The sequence below is a fragment of the Nicotiana attenuata genome, chromosome 1, assembly GCF_001879085.1.
Source record: "Nicotiana attenuata strain UT chromosome 1, NIATTr2, whole genome shotgun sequence".
NCBI classification, from domain to species: Eukaryota; Viridiplantae; Streptophyta; class Magnoliopsida; order Solanales; family Solanaceae; genus Nicotiana; species Nicotiana attenuata.
The window spans coordinates 32,534,770-32,555,871 of record NC_031989.1 but is presented as its reverse complement, the minus strand read 5'-3'; the positions used below and the strand labels follow the sequence as shown (position 1 = coordinate 32,555,871).

Below are 21,102 nucleotides of genomic sequence, written 5' to 3'. Positions count from 1 at the left end.
ATGAGGATTACGAGAAGCAAATTATGTCAACAACTCTCAAGGAGGTTATCAAAGGCAACAATACCAAGGTTCAGTACAACAAAACCAATGGAGGCCTAACCCACAAGGGCAAGGAAACCAACAGTGGCGAAATGACCAAGGTAGTTCAAATCAAGGGAATTGGAGTAACAACAACAAAAACATTTCAAATTGGTGTTCAAACTGCTATGTTCCACCGAAGGGGCAATATTCTAACTCTCCGCATTGGAAGGAAGGTTTTTCAAGTGATTCCAAGTTGGAAAACATGCTTGAACGAGTATTGCAAAATCAAGACAGGTCCGACACTTCAATGAGGAATATGACCGAGCTTGTCGGTTCTCATACCGCATCTATTCAAAAGTTGGAGATGCAAATGAGAGATCTCTCAAGAGAGCAAAATCCGAAGCAAAAGGGCACACTCCCAAGTGACACAATTGCAAACCCAAAAGGTAGTAGGGGCAGTCCAACTTCTCATTGTATGGCAATCACAACTCGGAGTGGGAAAATACTTCAAGGAGAGAATGAACAAGTGGTCGAAGTGTAAGATACCGAACAAGAAGTTGAGGCACAAGTTGAGGTGCCAGTTGTTGTTGAAACTGAAAAAGTCCCAGAAGAGGCAAAAATTCAAGAAGTGAACCAGGAAGAGGTTAAGGAAAAAAGTGAAAGAACACCAAAAACTCTAGCACCAATTCCTAGACCTCCACCTCCCTTTCCTCAAAGACTTGCTTGGAAGGTTGATGATAGCAAAATCGAGAATTTCTATGACATACTCAAGAAATTATCGGTGAATATTCCCTTTGTGGAAGCATTTCAAGAGATGCCAGGTTTTTCTAAGTATTTGAAAGACTTGATCACCAAGAAGAAAATAACCAAGAAAGAAGTGGTGAATGTGACTCACCGGGTTAGTTCCATCATTGCAACAACCACCGTTCAAAAGAAAGAAGACTCGAGAGCTTTTACCATTCCATGCACTATTGGGGTACACGATTTTGCAAGATCTCTTTGTGATAATGGGGCTAGCATCAATTTAATGCCTCTTGCTATTTACAAGCAAGCGGTATTAGGTATGCCGAGGCCTACAAGTATGGGGTTGCAAATAGCCGATCGTTCAATAAAGAGACCGGTGGGGATTGTTGATGATGTTCTTGTGAAAGTGGGAAAGTTCCTCCTCCCCGCCGACTTTGTGATTCTTGACTGTGTTGTTGACAAAGAAATCCCTATCATCTTGAGGAGACCATTTCTTGCTACCGCAAGAGCACTTATGGATTAGGGACGAAATGAAACCAAGTTTTGAGTTAATGACGAAGAGGTTGCCACATGAGTATGAAGTTGCCACATGAATATGAAAGCATCTCAGTCATTGATGTTGTTAATGAGGTAGAACACGAAATCGAGATGAATATGGAAGAACAATGCCTTGGTGAGGAGTTGGCGGATATTTTGGTAAACTTTGATGGTGAAGATATGGAGGGGTACATGGAATCAGTGAATGCATTATAAGGACTTGGTTCCTACGCTTATGCACCAAAGAAACTTTCTCTTGACTTACAGAATAGAGTCACTCCTCCCGCCAAGCCTTCAATTATTGAGCCGCCACGACTTGAGCTCAAGCCGCTTCCATCGCACTTGAGGTATAAATTTCTTGGCTCTAATGACACTCTACCGGTGATCGTTTCTTCTTTGTTGAATGATGTGCAGGTAGAACAACTGTTTAATGTCTTGAGGGAGCACATGCAAGTCATTGGGTGGACAATAGTGGACATCCGAGGGATTCCCACCGGAATTTGTGAGCACAAGATACAATTGGAGCAAGAGATCAGACCAAGCGTGGAGCATCAAAGAAGGTTAAACCCGCCCAGGAAAGAGGTGGTAAAGAAAGAAATCATCAAATGGTTAGATGCTGGGATGGTCTACCCCATTGCCGATAGTTCTTGGGTGAGTCCGGTGTAATGTGTGCCAAAGAAAGGAGGCATGACCACGATTCAAAACGACAAAAATTAGCTCATCCCAACGAGAACATTGACCGGATGGAGATTTTGCATGGATTACCGGAAGTTAAACAGTGCTACTTGCAAGGACCATTTCCCTATTCCTTTTATTGATCAAATGCTTGATCGGCTAGCGGGAAGGTCATTCTATTGCTTCTTGGATGGATATTCCGGCTATAACCAAATCAACATCGCCTTGGAAGATCAAGAGAAGACAACATTCACATGCCCATATGGGACTTTTGCCCTTAGTCGTATGCCATTTGGGTTATGCAATGCCCCAGCTACTTTCCAACAGTGCATGATCTCCATCTTCTCAGACATGGTGGAATATTTCTTAGAGGTGTTTATGGATGACTTCTCTGTAGTGGGTGATTCCTTTGAGTATTGTCTTGACAACCTTAGACAAGTGCTCCAAAGATGTGAAGAAACAAACCTTGTGCTTAACTAGGAGAAATGCCACTTCATGGTAGACGAGGGCATTGTTTTGGGCCACAAAATTTCCAAACAATGCACAAACGTTGACTGGCCAAAGATCGAAATCATTTCCCAAGCTTCCTCCACCTACTTCAGTAAAAGGTGTCCGGAGCTTTTTGGGCCACGTCGGTTTTTATAGGCGTTTTATCAAGGACTTCTCAAAAATTGCAAATACCATGTGCAAGCTTCTTGAAAAAGAAGACCTTGAAATCAATGATGCCTTTCCATATGAGCACATATTGGCATGTCTAGCACATTCGCTCCTTGGTATGCCGACATCGCTAACTCTTTTGTTAGTGACCTTCTTCCCGATGGATTAGAGACTTATCAAAAGAAAAGTTCTTGCGGAAATGTAGGTAATACTATTGGGAGGAACCCTTTTTGTTCTGAATTTGTGCCGACAACGTCATTCGGCAGTGTGTTCCGGAAGATGAGGTAATGCCAATTCTCAAGGCATGCCATGATTCCCCGGTTGGGGGTCATCATGGAGGAAACTAAGACGCAAATCAAATGGTCAAGGAATGCGATCAATGTCAAAGACAAGGGTCAAAATCTAAAAGACATGAGATGCCTATGAATTTTGTAATGGAGATCGAGATCTTTGATGTGTGGGGGATAGACATCATGGGCCCTTTCATGAGCTCTTATGGAATGACATATATCTTGGTGGCTGTGGACTACGTCTCCAAATGGGTCGAGGCAAGCGCCTTGCCCAACAAATGAAGCAAGGAGTGTGACCGCATTCTTGAAGAAGAACATATTCACGTGATTACCATTTCTTTTTGTATTTCTTTTTTTTTTCAATTCATTTTATACAAGTATTTCTTAGGGTTGAGATAACTTTGCTTGACAATTAGGATCTCTTTAGAAAGAAAAATATGAACAGCAATCATAGATATCTTACCAATCCAATTGGCTTTTTTCTAAACGAAGCCTGGATATTTCATTTTTTTAGTCCAACCAAGCCAACCATAAACTATACTAATTGAATTTTTCTAATTGATAATAGTAACATGTATCCCCTAAAAATTAATCTAAATGCACTTCACGCTTTAAATTTTTGATGATTAATTTATCTTTCTTGGGTAAAACAGGGGATATCTCGATCTGGTGAGAGAACGGGGAAATACCATATGACCCGTTTGGTACCCCCAGGGCCATCCTTAGTGATGGTGGTTCTCACTTTTGCAACAAGGCTTTCACCGGGCTGCTCGAAAAGTATGGCGTAAAGAACAAGGTGGCCACACCTTATCATCCTCAGTCGAGTGGTTAGGTTGAAGTCTCTAACAGGGAAATCAAAAACATCCTAGCAAAAACTGTCTATGCAAATAGGACTGACTGGTCAAGGAAGCTAGATGATGCATTGTGGGTATATCGCACAGCATTTAAGACTCCCATTGGCACCTCACCGTACCGGTTGGTTTTTGGTAAGGCGTGTCACTTGCCAGTGGAGCTTGAACACAAAGCCATGTGGGCTCTGAAAAAGTTGGATATTGACTGTGCCGAAGCTGCTAACCTGAGAATGACACAACTCAATGAGATGGAAGAATTCTGTCTCCATGCCTATGAGAGTGCAGCCATGTATAAGGAGAGAATGAAGTTTGTCCATGAAAAGAAGATCTTGAAGCGGGAATTCAATTCTGGTGACTTGGTCTTACTCTTCAACTCAAGACTCAAGTTATTTCCAGGCAAACTTAAGTCCAAATGGTCTGGCCCGTTCAAAGTTGTGAGTGTGTCCCCCTATGGTGCTATTGAATTGGAGTCGGAGGATGGAACTCGAACTTTCAAAGTGAATGGTCAACGAGTCAAGCATTACCTCAGTACCACAGGAAAAAGGCAATTGATAGAACAATTTGCTCTAAAGGATAGTCCAACTATAGCCCCCACCACTGAATAGCCCAAATGGGGTCAACATCGTCGTGCCGCGATGTTAAATTAAGAGCTTCTTGAGAGGCAACCCATGTGTGGTAACACTCTTTTGTTAGTTTTCATTTATGTAGGTTTAGTTGATAGTGTTGAGCAGGTTTACGTGTGTGTTAGAATACAAGTAGTCCAAAATATCATGAACATGGTGCATGTGCTGAGGTAAATGAAGGAAAGAAGGGTCCGTGGTTTGCGGCAATTATGCGGTCGCATAATGACTTTGTGAACCGCATAGTCATTGTAGACATAGGCAGAATAATTGGCAAATTGGGTCCTCCAAAATGCGGTAAGATTTTTACTTCTGCGGCCCGCATAACAACTATGCGATCGCAGAACACGTCGCAAAGTAATGTTGAGCGATGTGAACATTAATCCGTCGCATAACACATATGTGTCCGCATAATGTGTTATGCGACTCACTTGCCCGCCGCAAAACGCACAGGTACAAAACCCTAACACCTTTCGCATATTAGTCGCATCCTCACTCTCACTCACAGACAAGCACTGTATAACACGATCAAAATATAAAAAAAAGAGCAAGAAGAAGAAAAGAGAAAAGATCAAAAACACACATAATCACACGAAGAGGATCGGACTTGCATAAATTACTCACCTCGTTCACATTATCTTTCTTAGACATCTGGTATGTGATTCCCTTCCCTCTTTCTCATGGCTGCATTGCATGCTTCTTCCTCATTTCTGAGTTCATGATTAGGAATTGCTTTAACTCCTTTCCTCCCCCTTCCTCTCAAAACTTTGATATGGGGATCTGGGTGGGTAATTTGAGGTGAGCATTTGTGATTGAGGTGAGTGTTTTTGAGTGAGGTGAGCATTTTGAGTAAGGTGAGCATGTTTAAACTGAAGAAGACGATCTTTGCGGCCCGCATAATTGGTTTGCGGTCCGGAAAGTTGTCGCAAGAAGAACCCTAGGTAGCCTGATGCAAAATGGTTCTACGATGGGGTTTGCGATCGCAAACCATTATCGCGGACCACATACTTGCCGCAAACAGGGTCAGATAAATGGCTCATCTGGTGAGCTGAAATGCGACCACTTTGCGGTCGCATAACATAATATGCGGCCCGTTTTGCTACCGCGTAATTGTTTTGCCTTCTGTGTGTTTTAATTATGCGATGAGTCTGCGGTTCGCAAATATATTATGCGATCGCATAACCCATCGCACAAGCTATTTGCTTCAGTCATTTTCTCTCAATGAAATCCCTTGGCTATGTTAATCACTCATACATTGTTTCATTGATAGGAATGGCACCAAAGAAGTCTATTGCAACGCAATCACCGCACGCTCGTGGAAGGAAACAGGCTGCTACTCTGAGCCAATAGGCACAACAGTCCAAATGTCCACGGCCTACGACAAACCGCAGCACTTCTGAGCACTCCTCCTAGTCTGAAGAGGAGGAGGCACAGAGTGACCTCAGGCCATCCGTTGACCTACAGGCTGAGTCACAACGGAAGATTGGGGAAGATCTAAAACTAAGATTTGGGGTCATAGGCTCCATGAACCTGTACAAAGAAGGGCTAACAAAGAGAAAGATTCTTGAGGAGAAACGGTTGAGTCTAAACGGTCTGAAGGAGCACTACCTCACGTGATCGAGAACATTAAGAAGAGGCAATGGGAGTTCTTCACTGAAGTCCCAGATGAGTATAATGAGAAACTTGTGCGGGAGTTCTGTGCTTCTTATGGTGCCTCAAGGAATGATGAACAAAAGAGGAACATGATATTTGCACAAGCTGTCCAAGTTTGAGGGGACCAAGTAATCTGTGATGACGCCACTATTAATGACCTATACGTTGAGGATTGGTCATCAGGCACGGCTGAGTATGATGCCAAAGTAGCCAACAAGGAAAACGAGCGTGCCTGGATTGCATCTGTCATAGCAAAGGGGACACCCTCCTGGATTGACCCAGGCCAAAAGATTTACAAGGAGGATCTCACACATGAGGGTCGATATTGCCTCAGTTTCGTCTGCTCCCGTCTGATGCCGACTAGGAATGAAACTGACATAAGTATTGACAAGGAACTCCTCATTGCATGCATCATTACAGGAATAAAGGTTGATGTGGGATAGATTATATTCAGGGAGCTGGGGATCAGAACAAACCAAGAACAAACATCACTTCCCTTCCCATGCTTGATCACTGCTCTATGTAAAGCTGTGGGTGTGCCTCCTATCCTAAAACATGATTGACTTGAGAGAGCTCTTCAAGATATTGACATCACTCGGATCAATGATGCAGTAGACAAGGAAATGAATAATCAACCAGAAATTTCACTCTCTCATCCATCAAACTCAGCAGCACCTGCTGCTCCTGCACTGCCTGACACATCTCCTAACCCATCTACCTCCACAGCCACTCCTAAGCCAACCACTGCACAGCCATAGGTTCCTTTACCAGCTCTCTCAAAGTTGGGTCTACTAGCTTAGCACGCCAATGCTAAAGTAGACCGGCTGACAAAGAACTCCCAAATCTCATCCGGCAAGCATTGATCCCCGTCCAAGCCTTAGTGAGCGTTCTTCAACAACAACATCAATCTTATGAAGATCGCCTAAAGCAATTTGAAGTGCGTCTTGAGAAGGTCGAGCAAGGTGAAGTTGGAGGTATGCCTCGGCTCAGGAAAGATGTTGATGAGCTAAAATTAGAGCTGCAGAAGATGCAGAACTTGGAGTTTGACTTGACCCCCTTTCTCCTGAAGGAAGGCGAGCAGGGTACTGGAACCTCCATTTCGGGCTTGGAGTTTGATTTCACAAACTTTATGACAGCTCTAGAGGCATAGGGTGTTGAGCCCTCAAAGGCTCCAACTTCCACTGTACACATTGACATTCATTCAGAGGAGGGATCCGGAGAGACGAAAGGGCAGTCTGATGAGGAAACCGATGGGGATGCATTGGTAGAGGAGACTGAGGGTCATCGGGAACACAAGGGTAAGCAAGTGGCTGCTTCTACAGATGCACAGGATGAAGAGGAAGCAGCCGTGCAGACAGCATTGCACATTCTCTTGCAGACATAGTCACCAAGGCACATCCATCGACTACTCAGCCTTCACTGGGAGAGGCTAGTAGCGCCCAGGTCCCAAACCCAGCCTCACAGCAGGTGGAGCTTCCTGCTGCAACCTTGGCGACCACCATACAGTCCGAGGTTCCACGCTGTTGCTACCACAGTGCTAGCACTTGACTCCACAGCTGCCCCGGATGCTTCAGCTTCTCCGAGCGCCTAGTGCACCCTAGGAAGTCCCTAAGCTTCACTTTTACATTCTCTATGCATTGAGGACAATGCATGCTTTTTGGTTGGGGGTGGGGTAGTCATATTTTGTGTGAACATTGTACATAAACTCTTTACTCTAGTAGTATAATTTCATAGTTAGCAATGAATTCCCCTTGGTTTTTTCTTCGCCGGGTTCTTTTCCAAGGGTGTAATAGTAGAACCACGACAGTAGCAGGAAATGTTTTGACTTGTTCGGTGATGATTGTTCTAGCTTCAAGCATGTAATGAATTGTTGTAATTAAATGGTACCCTTCCTTCTTTTGTATATATCTAAAAGAAAATGGTAATGGTTAGTCATTCTTGTGAACTTGAGGCTCGCTCTTTGACTTTATGCTTATTCAGAATCTTACATATCTTGAGATAAAAGTTTTGAGTTGCCTTGCATTCACTTGGCGGCTGATACTATGTTAAGTTGAACAGTTCATGCGTTGTGAGTGAGTGAGGATTTGTATAAATAATGCATATGCTTAACTTGTGATGTGTAGAACTTGCCCGGTTGGTTTCTTAGTGCAACTCTCAGGTTAATGATTGGATGTTGAAATGATCTTAGGCTCTCTTTGTGACTACTAGCTAGTTTTGACCAAATTGACCTCCCTGGTACATCAATTACCCTAGCTACCCCCATTGAGCCTTTAACCTTTTATTGGCTGCCACATTACAAACCTTTACCCCTTTTGTGAAATAATTCCTGTCTAGCCCCCTTTTTTTTTCCTTCTCGCGGAGAAAGTCCGGGTTTCGACATTTCAGGGGGAATCGACTCGTTTCCTTTTGGAATTGGGTGTTTGAAGAGTCGCCACCTAATGTATTATGGTGCGTTAGGGCACCTAGAGCGGTTAACTCATGTAACTAGTTTGCATTACCAGAGATTAGGGTAAGGGCTCGAAATAACCTTGAGGGGAAGGTGCTAGGCACCCTTCGCGGTCCACAACGGTGGGTCCCGAACGAACTTATATGAATCAGTCATTTTTGAACAAGTAAACAGTTTCAACACATATGTGCAAATAAAGGCATGTTTTTACATTCTAAACACAAGTATGATTCAGGTAATCAGAGCAAGAGAGAGGTTTGAACAACTTGTACATATGTAATGAATAGTAAATTCATTTAAACAACGGGAGTTGGGAAAGGGGGGTCCTAGGTTGGTTAGCCTACAGGATCATACCTATACAATGCCCGGTAATCACACCTCAATGAGGGGATACACGTGACATTAACGCGTAGTCATAATATCCTTACTACCCAATTCCCTCCCCTTGGTCATAGTCTAAAGCGTTCTAGCAACCTTGAAAGATATCCTAGGCGTGCATTACCCGTCCCATCCTCGTGGCCCTGGAGGTATTTAGGACCTCTAATTTAGGCAGTTCTGGACCGTCCTAAGGTACTTAAAGGAGAAAAATCTAGGCGTCAACCAAAAACAATTAGGACTGCACCAAAGAAAGAACAATTAAAGGCTTACATTTACCTCCACAAACAAAGCAAGCAAGTGCACGTCTTAAACACAGTTGTAGGTATTTAAAAGAGGCCCTAGAATAGGATATCTAGGTGAGCAGAGAATGCAATATGGAGTTAGGATCACGGTGTAAAGGAACTTAATCCATTTGGCTACTTATTCTTACACATGTTAAAATGAGCAGTCTCAAATACACGGCGTAGTTTTATAGTTTGCAGAATTTTAGTCGCCCTACAGGCTTGCCAAGGCGTATAATAGTGATGTCCTATGATCATGGTATCTAATCATTGATCAGGAATACAGTAAAACAGTAAGCAATTCTAAAACAGGCAATTTGAATCCTATAGGCATGCTTTCTAGTGATATTGATTAATGCAGCGTTGAAAACTTATTAAAGAAACGAATAGATTGGTTAATGATTCAGAATCAAGAAACATGAGTTAAACTGGTTTTAAATCCAATTAAAGCTGATTTAAATCCTATAGGCATGATTTCTAAATAAATACAAGGTGAAGCAAGCAGAATTTATTTGACCAAAGTGAAATCCGTAAAGGCATGATTTCTATTAAAGCTTGTTTTAAATCCTATAGGCATGATTTCTAAGGAGATGCAATTTGAATACATGCTGTAATGGGAACTGAACCTCAGTTACAATACACCCTATAGGCATGATATCTATGTGAACATCGCAGCAAATTAACAGGCATGTTATTAGGACGCAGGATTGATTTTTGAATCCTATTGGCATGATGTCTAAGTGAACAAACATTGAACAAACATTGTAACAGCTTATAGGCATGATATATAGACAACATAGTGTAACGTCCTACAGGCATGGTTTCTAAGAATGTAAGCATTCTTTTAAAATCCTATAGGCAGGATATCTACCCATTCCCCAACAAAATGTGTATAATAATCCCTCCCAGTTTACTAGTTTCCCCAATATCTGTTTACAAAGATTATTACAGACCAAGAACTGAATAAATTACATAAATATAATTATACGTAAATCTATAGGGAGCCTGAAGTAGGCCCAAAGTAGTTTCCAAGCCTTCAGTAGTCTCAACTGCCCAAAATTCCATATCCAATTTCATGTCTTGGTGTGTCAGAGTTCCCTAAGGACCTCAAGGATCCCGGGCAGTGCTCATACCCAGACCTTTCTCAAATAAGAACTGATTTATGTGCAGTGTGGAAGTGCCAACCCTGATATGCCAGAGTTCAGAGAGATCTCAAGAGTCTCAAGGCAGTACACATACCAGAGGGGCAGGACTTAGTAATCTAAGAGTAATGTGAGAGTGCATAGTGATTTGAAAGAGTTTGGTAAACAGTATAAAGGAAGGTCTTAGGAATGAAAAGAGTTTCTGAAAACCTGTACTGGTTTGAGTAAAACAGTAGTTAGAAAAGCATGAAAAAGAACATCTTGAAATCAGAATACCAGTCCCAGAACAGCCTCAGAAAACACTTTGGCAGACAGACTTCACACAAGGAGAAAGGGGTAGGGGACACATAGAATACACCTTAGTGATAGCAAACAAATACATAGATTCCTCAAGAAGTTGTGGAATTGACAAGTTAGTTACAAAGATTACATCAAAGATATGTTGAGAACACATAGGTCTTAGACATGTCCAATACACACAACTAGAATACCTTGGAAAGGGCTAGATGTCTTAACAGGATCTCATTAGTGAAGTAGAGTAGGTAAAACTTATATGAATAAACTAGACAAGCACTTCATGAAGCATTCAAAGTTTAGAAATACTAATCACATATAGAACAAGCAAAATTTAGACATGCAGTACACAGACAATGCAGCTTGGACATACTAGTGAACAAATAGGATTCATGCAATTATCTAAAGCAGGATTGGTCATACTAAACAATATACTAGTTATAGCTTTTAACAGAAAAAATTTAAACATGCTGAGTGATACAGTAATTAGGCAGTGTAATCTAAGCATGCTGGTTACATATTGAGCATATGACAGTAGAATAGCAAATAGAACTGGAAATCACAACTAATAAACTGCAGCAAAAAATAAACACATAGTTTTGGAATGTGAATTGAATCAAGACATACTAGTGAAGGAGAGATTACAGATTATAGAGCGGAGATGGTAAAAATAGCTATCCTTGGCTTATAGCCAGCTGGATTAGTGAGAATTGCAAGTAACAGAAAAGAATAGAGAGCTTTTGTGAGTGTGAGAGTGTGGAGGAACTAGTGTTCGTGTTTAAGCAGTTAAAATAAGAGAGTTTATATAGTAGCTCGAGAGTAGAGTAAATAAGGTAAAAGAATCAACTTCTGTCAATTAAGGAAGTCACATAATCCAATCACATAAGGGTTCAGAATAAACCTCCCTTAATTGAAGGCAATCAGCTAAACGGTAATAATAAGGAGTCTAATTAAGGAAAACAATTCAAATCAAACCAAATAAAGGAGTTCAGAACAAAATAATCAGGGGTCTAATTAAGGGAATAATCATGTAAAGGAATCAGTTAATATACAGGTAATCAAATGAGGCAAGAATGACTAATTAAGGCCGTAAACAGGGAATCAGGTAAGATTTAGGCATACAAATCTCTAATAGAGCAAATCAATCGGCCAAATTTCAAAGTAAGCATGATTTCTGGAAAGAATATACCATCTCCCATAAATAGAAAATAAACTAAGTAAAGACTTCACAAAAATATAGAAATTAGCCGGAAAGCAAGATTCGAACCCTAATAAGGCTCAATTCGGGTAAAAATTATAGAATACTGGATTTGACAAAGGAAAATCGTGTAAATCAAAAATACAGGATGAGTTACTGCTAAAAGACTCAAAATCTAAGCAAAGATTGGAAAAATCAGCATATAGAATCATCTACGGTTTGAAGCTCATGCAAAAATCAGTCGAGGTGAAGAAGAAACATCTTATTAACATTAATAACTTAAAAGAATCTTTGAAAAACAGTTCGGGATAAACCCTAGTTTAAGAAGAATGATTAAAAAGCGAGATAATCAATTAAAGTAAAGGGGGTTTTGGAGGAAAACCCTTGATAATACCCAAATCATCTCAGATCTATGAAGATCTGAGAAGAGTTGACAATAGAGAACTAGGGTTTTCAATAAAGAAAACAGCAGAGATGAGAGAATAAGTCGAACACTCATAGATTCGTAACAAAATAACTAGAAGTTCTCACTCACAGTCGAACCATGTCCTGAGACAGGCTAACGAGCAAAGTTTCAAATCGGAACCAACTAGGTTATTCAAGATCTTCTCAAGGATCCAGAAAATCAAGGAGCCATGGCGTGTAGAAGGCCAAGACTGGCCGGGGAAGCCATTGAAGCTTCATAAATAGAAGATTTACGCTGATGATAGCGTGTTAGAACTAGGGTTAGGTCGAGAGTGTTTTGAGAGAAGAGGGAGATGATGACGGCGGGTGACGGAGATAAATGAGAGGGTTTGGGGTGGTTAGGTCTAGGTTTAATTATGGAAGGGGGGATCTGGACCGTTGATAAAAATGATCAACGATCATGATTTGGCAAGAGGTGGGTCGGGTGAGTGCTGGGTAGCCGATTGTGATTGGGGGGGTGGTTAAAGTTGGGCTAATTTAATAGGCTAGTTCCAAAATAAAAAGGGGCTATTTGTTAAATACCTTTTTAATTGCCAAAACAATTTCAAAAAAATGGCTAATAAATTAAAAAAATGATTTTCATGCATGGAAATGTTTTAAAGTAATTACTTAATATTTAAAAAATATAAAAGGATATTTTTTTGTAAAATAATTTAATAAATGCATGCATAGGCTATAGTTGCAAAGTAATTGCAATTGCATCCTAAAAACACAAATGTGGATATTTGTGCAATAATTGAAACTTAATACAAACGCAAATGATAAAATTAAGCCAAAAAAATTATTATAAACTATTTTGTGATGCAATCAATGATTGTTTTTATAAATAAAATGCTGGATAAATTACTTAAAATATTTTAAAAATGCAAAAATTGTATGAAAAATACTAATTTGTGCCAAAGCATAGTTTGAAAATATTGTGGGAAAAATTGGGTATCAACAGCCGCCCCTCTTTACCCGGGAAGGATGAAAGAGTTTTCGAGTAAAGACATGATCGCCAATTTTGATCGGATGGGATTTTTGAAAGATAGAGGTCGGACTCCGGTCTTTGAGCTGCCTACATATCCCTGGTTTTACAGAAATCAGTCCATGTGTAGTTCTGGATCCATCGGCGGAATATACCAATGAGTTCTTTACAAGAACAGGCACGAGATTTCGGAATGGGTGCGAGAGTGGTTATGGTGAATGGTTAAATTCGAGATAGTTGAAAGAACTGGAGCGAGGTCGCTCCTGCTGGGATATCGGTCGCTTACCGGTCACCTGCAGATAAAAGATGCTACAAACATGTATTTGTACGAAAATTTAAACATGATGCAGATTCCCTTTGGACCATGAAAGTTGTCTTCGGACGGTTTAGGATGACGTCCTCAGACCATGATGTCCCGGGCCATGAATTGTTTACTGTGGGATTCGTAGGCCATGAAATGATGTTCTCGGGCCATGAAGATGGTGCCTCTGAACCATGATTCCTTTGAACAATGATATGTAAATTTGAGAGATCCTCAGGCCATGGCATGGTGTCTTTCGGCTATGAGGATAATGCCTTTAGACTATGACGCCTTTCAACAGATTGGCGATATTTTAGCCCATGAGATGCAATAGTATGAGGTTACCAAGACAAGGCTTAGTCTTGTGAAATGAAGGGCAGAGCTTAGCCCAATCGAAAATGAATAGATAGTACCAGAATAGATCGATATTTATGCAAGGAGGGTCATTGCTTAGTCCCCATGCAAATGTGGAGGCAGGGATTAGCCTCATGCAAATGCGGAGGTAAGGATTAGCCTCGAGCAAATGGGGAGGCAAGGATTAGCCTTATTCATACAGGGAGGCAAGGATTAGCCTCATGCCAATAGGGAGGCAAGGATTAGCCTCATGCAAGCACGGAGGCAAGGATTAGCCTCATGCAGATACGGAGGCAAGGATTAGCCTCATGCAGATAGGGAGGCATGGATTAGCCTCATACAGATAGGGAGGCAAGGATTAGCCTTACGAAAATATGGAGGCAAGGATTAGCCTCATACAGATACGGAGGCAGTGGTTAGCCTCATGCAAATATGGAGGCAAGGATTAGCCTCATGCAGATAGGGAGGCAAGGATTAGCCTCATGCGAATGGGGAGGAAAGGATTAGCCTCATGTAAATGTGGAGGCAGGGATTAGCCTCATGCAAATATGGAGGCAAGGATTAGCCTCATGCAATTATAGGGAGGCAAGGATTAGCCTCATACAAATACGGAGGCAGGGGTTAGCCTCATGCAGATATGGAGGCAAGGATTAGCCTCATGCAGATAGGGAGGCAAGGATTAGCCTCATGCAAATATGGAGGCAAGGATTAGCCTCATGCAATTATAGGGAGGGAAGGATTAGCCTCATACAGTTATGGAGGCAGGGATTAGCCTCATGCAAATATGGAGGCAGGGATTAGCCTCATGCAGATGTGGAGGTAGGGATTATCCTGATGCAAATATGGAGGCAATGATTAGCCTCATGCAAGGTAGGGAGGCAAGGATTAGCCTCATGCAAATATGTGGGAAAGGATTAACTTCATGCAATTATAGGGAGGCAAGGATTAGCCTCATGTAGTTATGGAGGCAGGGATTAGCCTCATGCAAATATGGAGGCAGGTATTAGCCTCATGCAGATGTGAAGGTAGGGATTAGCCTCATGCAAATATGGAGGCAAGGATTAGCCTCATGCAAGGTAGGGAGGCAAGGATTAGCCTCATGCAAATATGTGGGAAAGGCTTAGTCCCATGCAAAGAGCGAGTAGCAAATAAGAGTGGTATATGTCTTAGCTGGAGATATATTCGGTGTCTGATGGTCCAATTGATAGCGATCTTGTTACGTGTATACTCTTGCGGATGCTATCGCTACATCAGATGTGCTTGCGTTCAAAGAAAAATCGTAAGTTTTGTGAGGGGAGGTTGGTTCGTGCTTCTGTCTGCTGGCTTTGCTTTGCTCCGTTCTGGAGGCCTTTTTCGAGTTTCCCTGGGTAACACCTGACTGTTATGGAAAATAGTGTTTTCGAAAATATTCAATTATTGATAAAAAATAGAGTTATTTAGAAACATATTGAAACATCAAGTATTTTTAGATGAACTAGCGACTGTAACATGTTTCGAAGACATTGCAGCTTTCTCATGTTAGAATTTTGAGGGTCCTCCTCAAAATTCTGCCCCAGTTTTGTAGATGATCCTTCGGCCACTTGCGAGTAACGAGTCTTGTTGAACCTTATTCGGAATTTTGAGAACCCTTCTCAAAATTCTGCCCCAGCTTCTTAGCCGATTTCTGACTGTCCGACATAGGCTGGCGTTGGCTGGACTTGCTCCGGAATTTTGAGTGTCCTCCTCAAAATTCTGCCCCAGTTTCTGAATTTTTTTTTGTTGGGAAAAATTGAAATTTTATTATGATATGACCGAACCCATAAGGCTGCCAACGTATCCCCTCTTAAACAGGAATCAGGTCAAGCGTAGTTCAGTTACATTAGATGAGGAAATATAAATAATCTAAGCATAGTATCTCTTGACTGCGTCTGAATTGATTGGTTTTGGCCAGATTTCTCCATCCATTTTTGCGAGTATGAGTGCTCCTCCTATTAACGCCCTGTGAACCATATAAGGACCTTGCCAGTTAGGAGAGAATTTCCCTTTGGTTTCTTCTTGATGTGGGAAGATCTTCTTCAGCACCAGCTGTCTTGGTGCAAATTGCCTTGGTTTGACCCTTTTGTTGAAAGCTCTGGACATTCTATTCTGATAAAGTTGACCGTGACATACTGCATTCATCCTTTTCCATCCATAAGAGCCAATTGTTTGTAGCGACTCCTAATCCATTCTGCATCGCTGAGTTCAGCTTCCTGTATGATTTTTAAAGAAGGAATCTCTACCTCGGCTGGGATGACAGCTTCGGTACCGTAAACCAGCATGTAGGGAGTTAACCCGGTTGATGTGCGAACTGTAGTGCGGTATCCCAAAAAAGCGAAGGGTAGCTTCTCGTGCCATTATTTGTGGTTTTCTACGATCTTCCTTAGTATCTTCTTGATGTTTTTGTTGGCGGCTTCTACGTCTCCATTCATCTGAGGTCTATAGGCTGTGGAATTCTTGTGCTTGATTTTGAAAGTTTGACAGATGGCTTTCATTAGATCACTGTTGAGATTGGCGGAGTTATCAGTAACAATAGACTCGGGAACTCCGAATCGGCAAACAATACGATCTTTGACAAAATCTGCGACGACTTTCTTGGTTATAGGTTTGTAAGATGCAGGCTCTACCCATTTTGTGAAGTAATCAATGGCTACCAGAATAAACCTATGTCCGTTTGAAGCAGTGGGCTCAATCGGACCAATGACATCCATTCCCAGGCGGCGAATGGCCAAGGTGAGCTTGTTCAATTGAGCTCATTTGGCGGCACTTTTATCATATCGGCATGCACTTGGCACTGGTAACATTTGCGGACATACTGGACGCAATCTGTCTCCATGGTCATCCAAAAGTAACCAGCCCAAAGTATCATCTTGGCTAAGACAAAACCATTCATATGTGGGCCGTAGGTTCCAGCATGTATTTCTTCGAGTAGCTTAGAAGCTTCTTTTGCATCGACACATCTTAGCAATCCCAAATCGGGAGTTCTTCTATACATGTTTTCTCCGCTGTGGAAGAAGTGATTGGACAATCTCCAGTGTGTGCGTTTCTGAGTGTGGTTTGCATGCTCTGGATATTCTCCTCTCCCCAAATGCTCCTTGATGTCATGGAACAAAGGCTTTCCATCCGTCTCTTCCTTAACATGGGCACAATATGCCGGCTGATTATGAATTCTTACTGGGATGGGATCAATGAAATTCTTGTTCGGATGTTGTATCATAAATGACAAGGTGCCTAATGCATCGGCAAACTCATTCTGAATTTTGGGTACATGCCGAAACTCTATCTTTGTGAACCTCTTTCTCAATTCCCGCACATGGTGCAGATACGGCAATATCTTGGAATTCTTGGTAGTCCACTCTCCTTGTACCTGGCGCACAAGCAAATCTGAATCACCAATTACCAGCAGCTCCTGAATATTCATGTCGACTGCCATGTTGAGTCCTAGTATGCAGGCCTCATACTCTGCCATGTTGTTGATGTAGGGAAATATGAGTTTAGCAGATACCGGATAATGCTAACCTATTTCTGATACCAAAACCGCTCCAATGCCTACCCCTTTGAAATTTGCAGCTCCATCAAAGAACATCCTCCAACCGTCATATGCTTCAGTAATGTCCTCTCCTACGAATGACATCTCTTCATCAGGAAAATACGTTTTCAAGGGTTCGTATTCTCCTCCCACCGGATTTTCAGCAAGATGGTCTATCAATGCTTGTCCTTTGACCGCCTTTTGAGTTACGTAGACGATATCGAACTCACTTAACAGTATCTGCCATTTGGCCAACTTTCCAGTCGGCATGGGTTTCTGAAATATATACTTCAAAGGGTCCATCTTGGATATGAGGTATGTGGTATAGGCACAGAAGTAATGCCTCAACTTCTGGGTTGTCCGGGTCAAAGAACAACAAGTGCATTCCAGCAGAGAGTACCGTGCTTCGTAAGGTGTGAACTTCTTACTCAAGTAGTATATGGCTTGCTCCTTTCTTCCTGTCTCGTCATGTTGTCCCAGAACGCATCCGAAGGCTCCATCTAATACAGATAGATAGAGCACCAAAGGTCTACCTGGTTCTGGCGGGACCAGATTTGGTGGTGTGGACAGGTACTCCTTGATCTTGTCAAAAGCTTTCTGACAATCCTCGGTCCAGCTTGTCTCGGCATCTTTCCTCAGCATCTTGAAGATGGGCTCACATATAACTGTGGACTGTGCTATGAAGCGACTGATATAGTTGAGACGCCCTAGGTAGCTCATCACATCCTTTTTGCTCCTAGGTGGCGGTAACTCCTGAATAGCCCTGACTTTAGACGGATCTAGCTCGATCCCTCGGCAACTGACAATGAATCCCAGTAACTTTCCTGCAGGAACCCCGAATGCACACTTTGCAGGGTTCAACTTTAAGTTGTACCTCCTTAACCTGTCAAAGAATTTTCTCAGGTCTGCTATGTGATCTGCGTCCCTATTGTATTTGATAATGACGCCGTCCACATACACCTCTATTTCTTTGTGTATCATATCATGGAAGACGGTTGTCATGGCTCTCATGTAAGTAGCCCCATCATTATTTAGACCAAATGGCATCATCTTGTAGCAGTGGAAAGTCGTCCTTGGGACTTGCTCTGTTTAAATCTCGATAGTCAACACATACTCTGACCTTCCCATCCTTCTTCGGAACTGGCACAATGTTGGCTAACCAGGTTGGGTACTCAACCACCCTGAGAACCTTGGCTTTGATCTTCTTAGTAACTTCCTCCTTGATTTTCAAGCTCATATCTGGTTTGAATTTTCTGAGTTTCTGCTTCACTGGCGGACACATTGGATCGGTAGGTAACTTGTGAGCCACGATGGACATGCTCAAACTGGTCATGTCATCATATGACCATGCGAAAATGTCCTCATACTCCCTTAAGAAACGAATGTACTCTTATTTCTCTGTTGGCATGCTGATGCGAGTCTCCTTGACGGTCTCGGCGTCCCCCAAATTTACTGCTTCGGTTTCGTCCAGGTTGGACTTAGGCTTATTCTAAAATTTATCAACCTCCCTGACAACTTCCTTGGGTATCTCGTCTTCTTCATCCGAATCACTATCCTCATAACTCGTTGCCTCATCATATGTCACAGTCACCGGTTCATCAGGAAAAGTAATAATAACGCTGTAGAAAGAAAAAGTGTAGAAAATAATAATGAATAATATAGAGCAATGCATTTGATTAAGATTGAAAAACGTCCAGACAAGTACGGCTCGATGAATCGGGCATTTATTTTGAAACAAGTAAGTCTTTAAACAAAATTACTGAAAATCTTAAATGCATAGAATGGCTATAAAAATAAAATCTGCCAAGCTACCCAGGGACTCGGCGGGCCCGGGATGGTGCGGCGGTCTAGTTTCTGAGAACAACTCTCTTCTCCATAGTCTGAATAGTGAGGCCTTCTTCCTCCTCCTCCTCCTCAATTATTGCACTGCAGTCCATGTCTTCGTCTTCCAAGAACAGATTCCTCAGCCCAGCTAATGCTTCTTCTTCTATGGTTCCCCATATTGTGTCAGCTTGGTGAAAAGCTTGATCTAGATGCGGCACTGGTTGCTCGAGAGGGTAATACGGTCCACGCCATAGAGGTGACCAATCCTTATACTCTTGCCATGTGTACTGGTATCCGAGCCCGAAAGTAGTACCATGACCCTTCAGCTGTATCAGTTTAGTAATAGCCTGGAGATTCTTCCCGAGCCCTTTCCCGGGTTCATACCCGAACCATGCCAGTATGCTTTCTATTTTGCTACTCCACCATTTGTCTTTCTCAACGACGTTGACACGTTCAATGTGATGATAGGTCTCCCCTCCTAGCCTTCTTCTGTTTTTGATAGTCGGGATGGTTTGGCACACTAAGATAATAGAAAAGTAAGTCACTATTGGAACTTGGCCTTATTACATTTAGGAAAGAAAATAAATCTAGTCTACTTGGTCCCAGAAGGACCTTCCCCAGATTCGATCTTCTTGACTCCATCATACAGGTTCCCTAGCTCGCGCAGACCCAGCAGCAGGTAGGCTCTAGCCAAATGTCCTCCTTCGCTTCCTTCAGTATTCTGGCAATCCTCAATCCTCTTTATGACTTTAGCCTCCAGCTCCACTGATCCTCGCTCCAGATATTCCAACTTTCTATTGGAAGTGACAACCATTTCTTTCCATTCGTCGATCAACCTCATATTCTTCTCGTGTATTTCCCGGTGCTCATTATCAGAGTCGTGGACCCTCTTGCGCAGCCTGTTGTATTTGACTTGAGCCTCAGCTTCTTCTTCTATGATCCTATTCCCTCTACCGGCTCCTGGCCTCACCATTCCCTTTAGATTGTCTTCTAACCATGCCGGGTAGAGAGGTTCGCACCCTGCATGATACCTGTCAGGCTCAATGGTGTTCTTTTCCACAATGATTTTGCAGTGCCACATGTGCTGGGCTTGGCATTGTAAGGGACGTCATCATCTTGAAAGTCTGCTCTGAAATGACTCATGTTGGCAACCCTTGGTACAACCTGCTTCCTGTCTGCTTGCCTCATAACTCAGATACGGACATAGGGGTATATTCCTCTCAACCCAATCAGCACCAAGTGTGGAGCGTCCCTGGATCTGATGATGAATTCGTCTGTTGGGAACCATTCAAACATCCATTGCACTTGTTCCTCGATCAGATTGTCGAAGAATTCTACCCACTCTTTGGCACTTCCGGCTGAGCAAACCTGTCCGGAATGTAAGTCATCCGCTTGGGGTGATGGAAGGCAATATGGTCGTTCCAAGCCCTTCGCGGAAATTCTTCACGATAGTGACCCCTTTGAAGATGTTCTAGTAACCATAACTGCATCAACATGTTACAACCTTCGAAATGCTTGATCCCCCTTTGACAGCTCTCTAGAGCACTGTAGATGTCGGCTATGATCATGGGGACTATAGTGTATGTCTGTCCATTGATCCCTTCCATCAAAGTCTTGGCGACCATGGCAAACCTAGTATGGATTCTTTCTCTTTTCATTGGGAATACTATCAGGCCCAAGAAGCACACAATGAACACGAACACTCTGCGGTGGATGTGGCCCAGAGAAATGATTGAAAGTTCGTCATGGAAGGTACGGTAGGACTTGCTATGGCCATATCTTTCATACATGTATTCGAAGGGTATGTAGGATTCCTTCAGGCATCCCAAGTCAGTATTTTTCTTCAGCCCATATCATCTT

The 21,102-nt window shown here is 42.3% G+C and overlaps 2 protein-coding genes across 2 annotated transcripts; both read left to right on the top strand.

Moving 5' to 3' along the window:
* Positions 338–1,288, top strand: LOC109234664. Its single transcript, XM_019400735.1, has 3 exons — positions 338–467; positions 564–919; positions 1,070–1,288. The coding sequence occupies exons 1-3, from the start codon at positions 338–340 to the stop codon at positions 1,286–1,288; spliced, it is 705 nt and encodes a 234-aa protein (XP_019256280.1).
* On the top strand, positions 3,952–4,380 carry LOC109234656. The gene has a single exon (XM_019400726.1). The coding sequence runs from the start codon at positions 3,952–3,954 to the stop codon at positions 4,378–4,380; it is 429 nt and encodes a 142-aa protein (XP_019256271.1).

What these genes read in the sequence shown, in the direction of transcription:
- LOC109234664 (XM_019400735.1), top strand. Translation starts at nt 338, where the DNA reads ATGACCGAGCTTGTCGGTTCTCATACCGCATCTATTCAAAAGTTGGAG. An exon ending in CACAATTGCAAACCCAAAAG is followed by an intron (nt 468 to 563) that starts GTAGTAGGGGCA and finishes TCGAAGTGTAAG; the next exon opens with ATACCGAACAAGAAGTTGAG. An exon ending in TGGTGAATGTGACTCACCGG is followed by an intron (nt 920 to 1,069) that starts GTTAGTTCCATC and finishes GCTATTTACAAG; the next exon opens with CAAGCGGTATTAGGTATGCC.
- LOC109234656 (XM_019400726.1), top strand. Translation starts at nt 3,952, where the DNA reads ATGTGGGCTCTGAAAAAGTTGGATATTGACTGTGCCGAAGCTGCTAAC.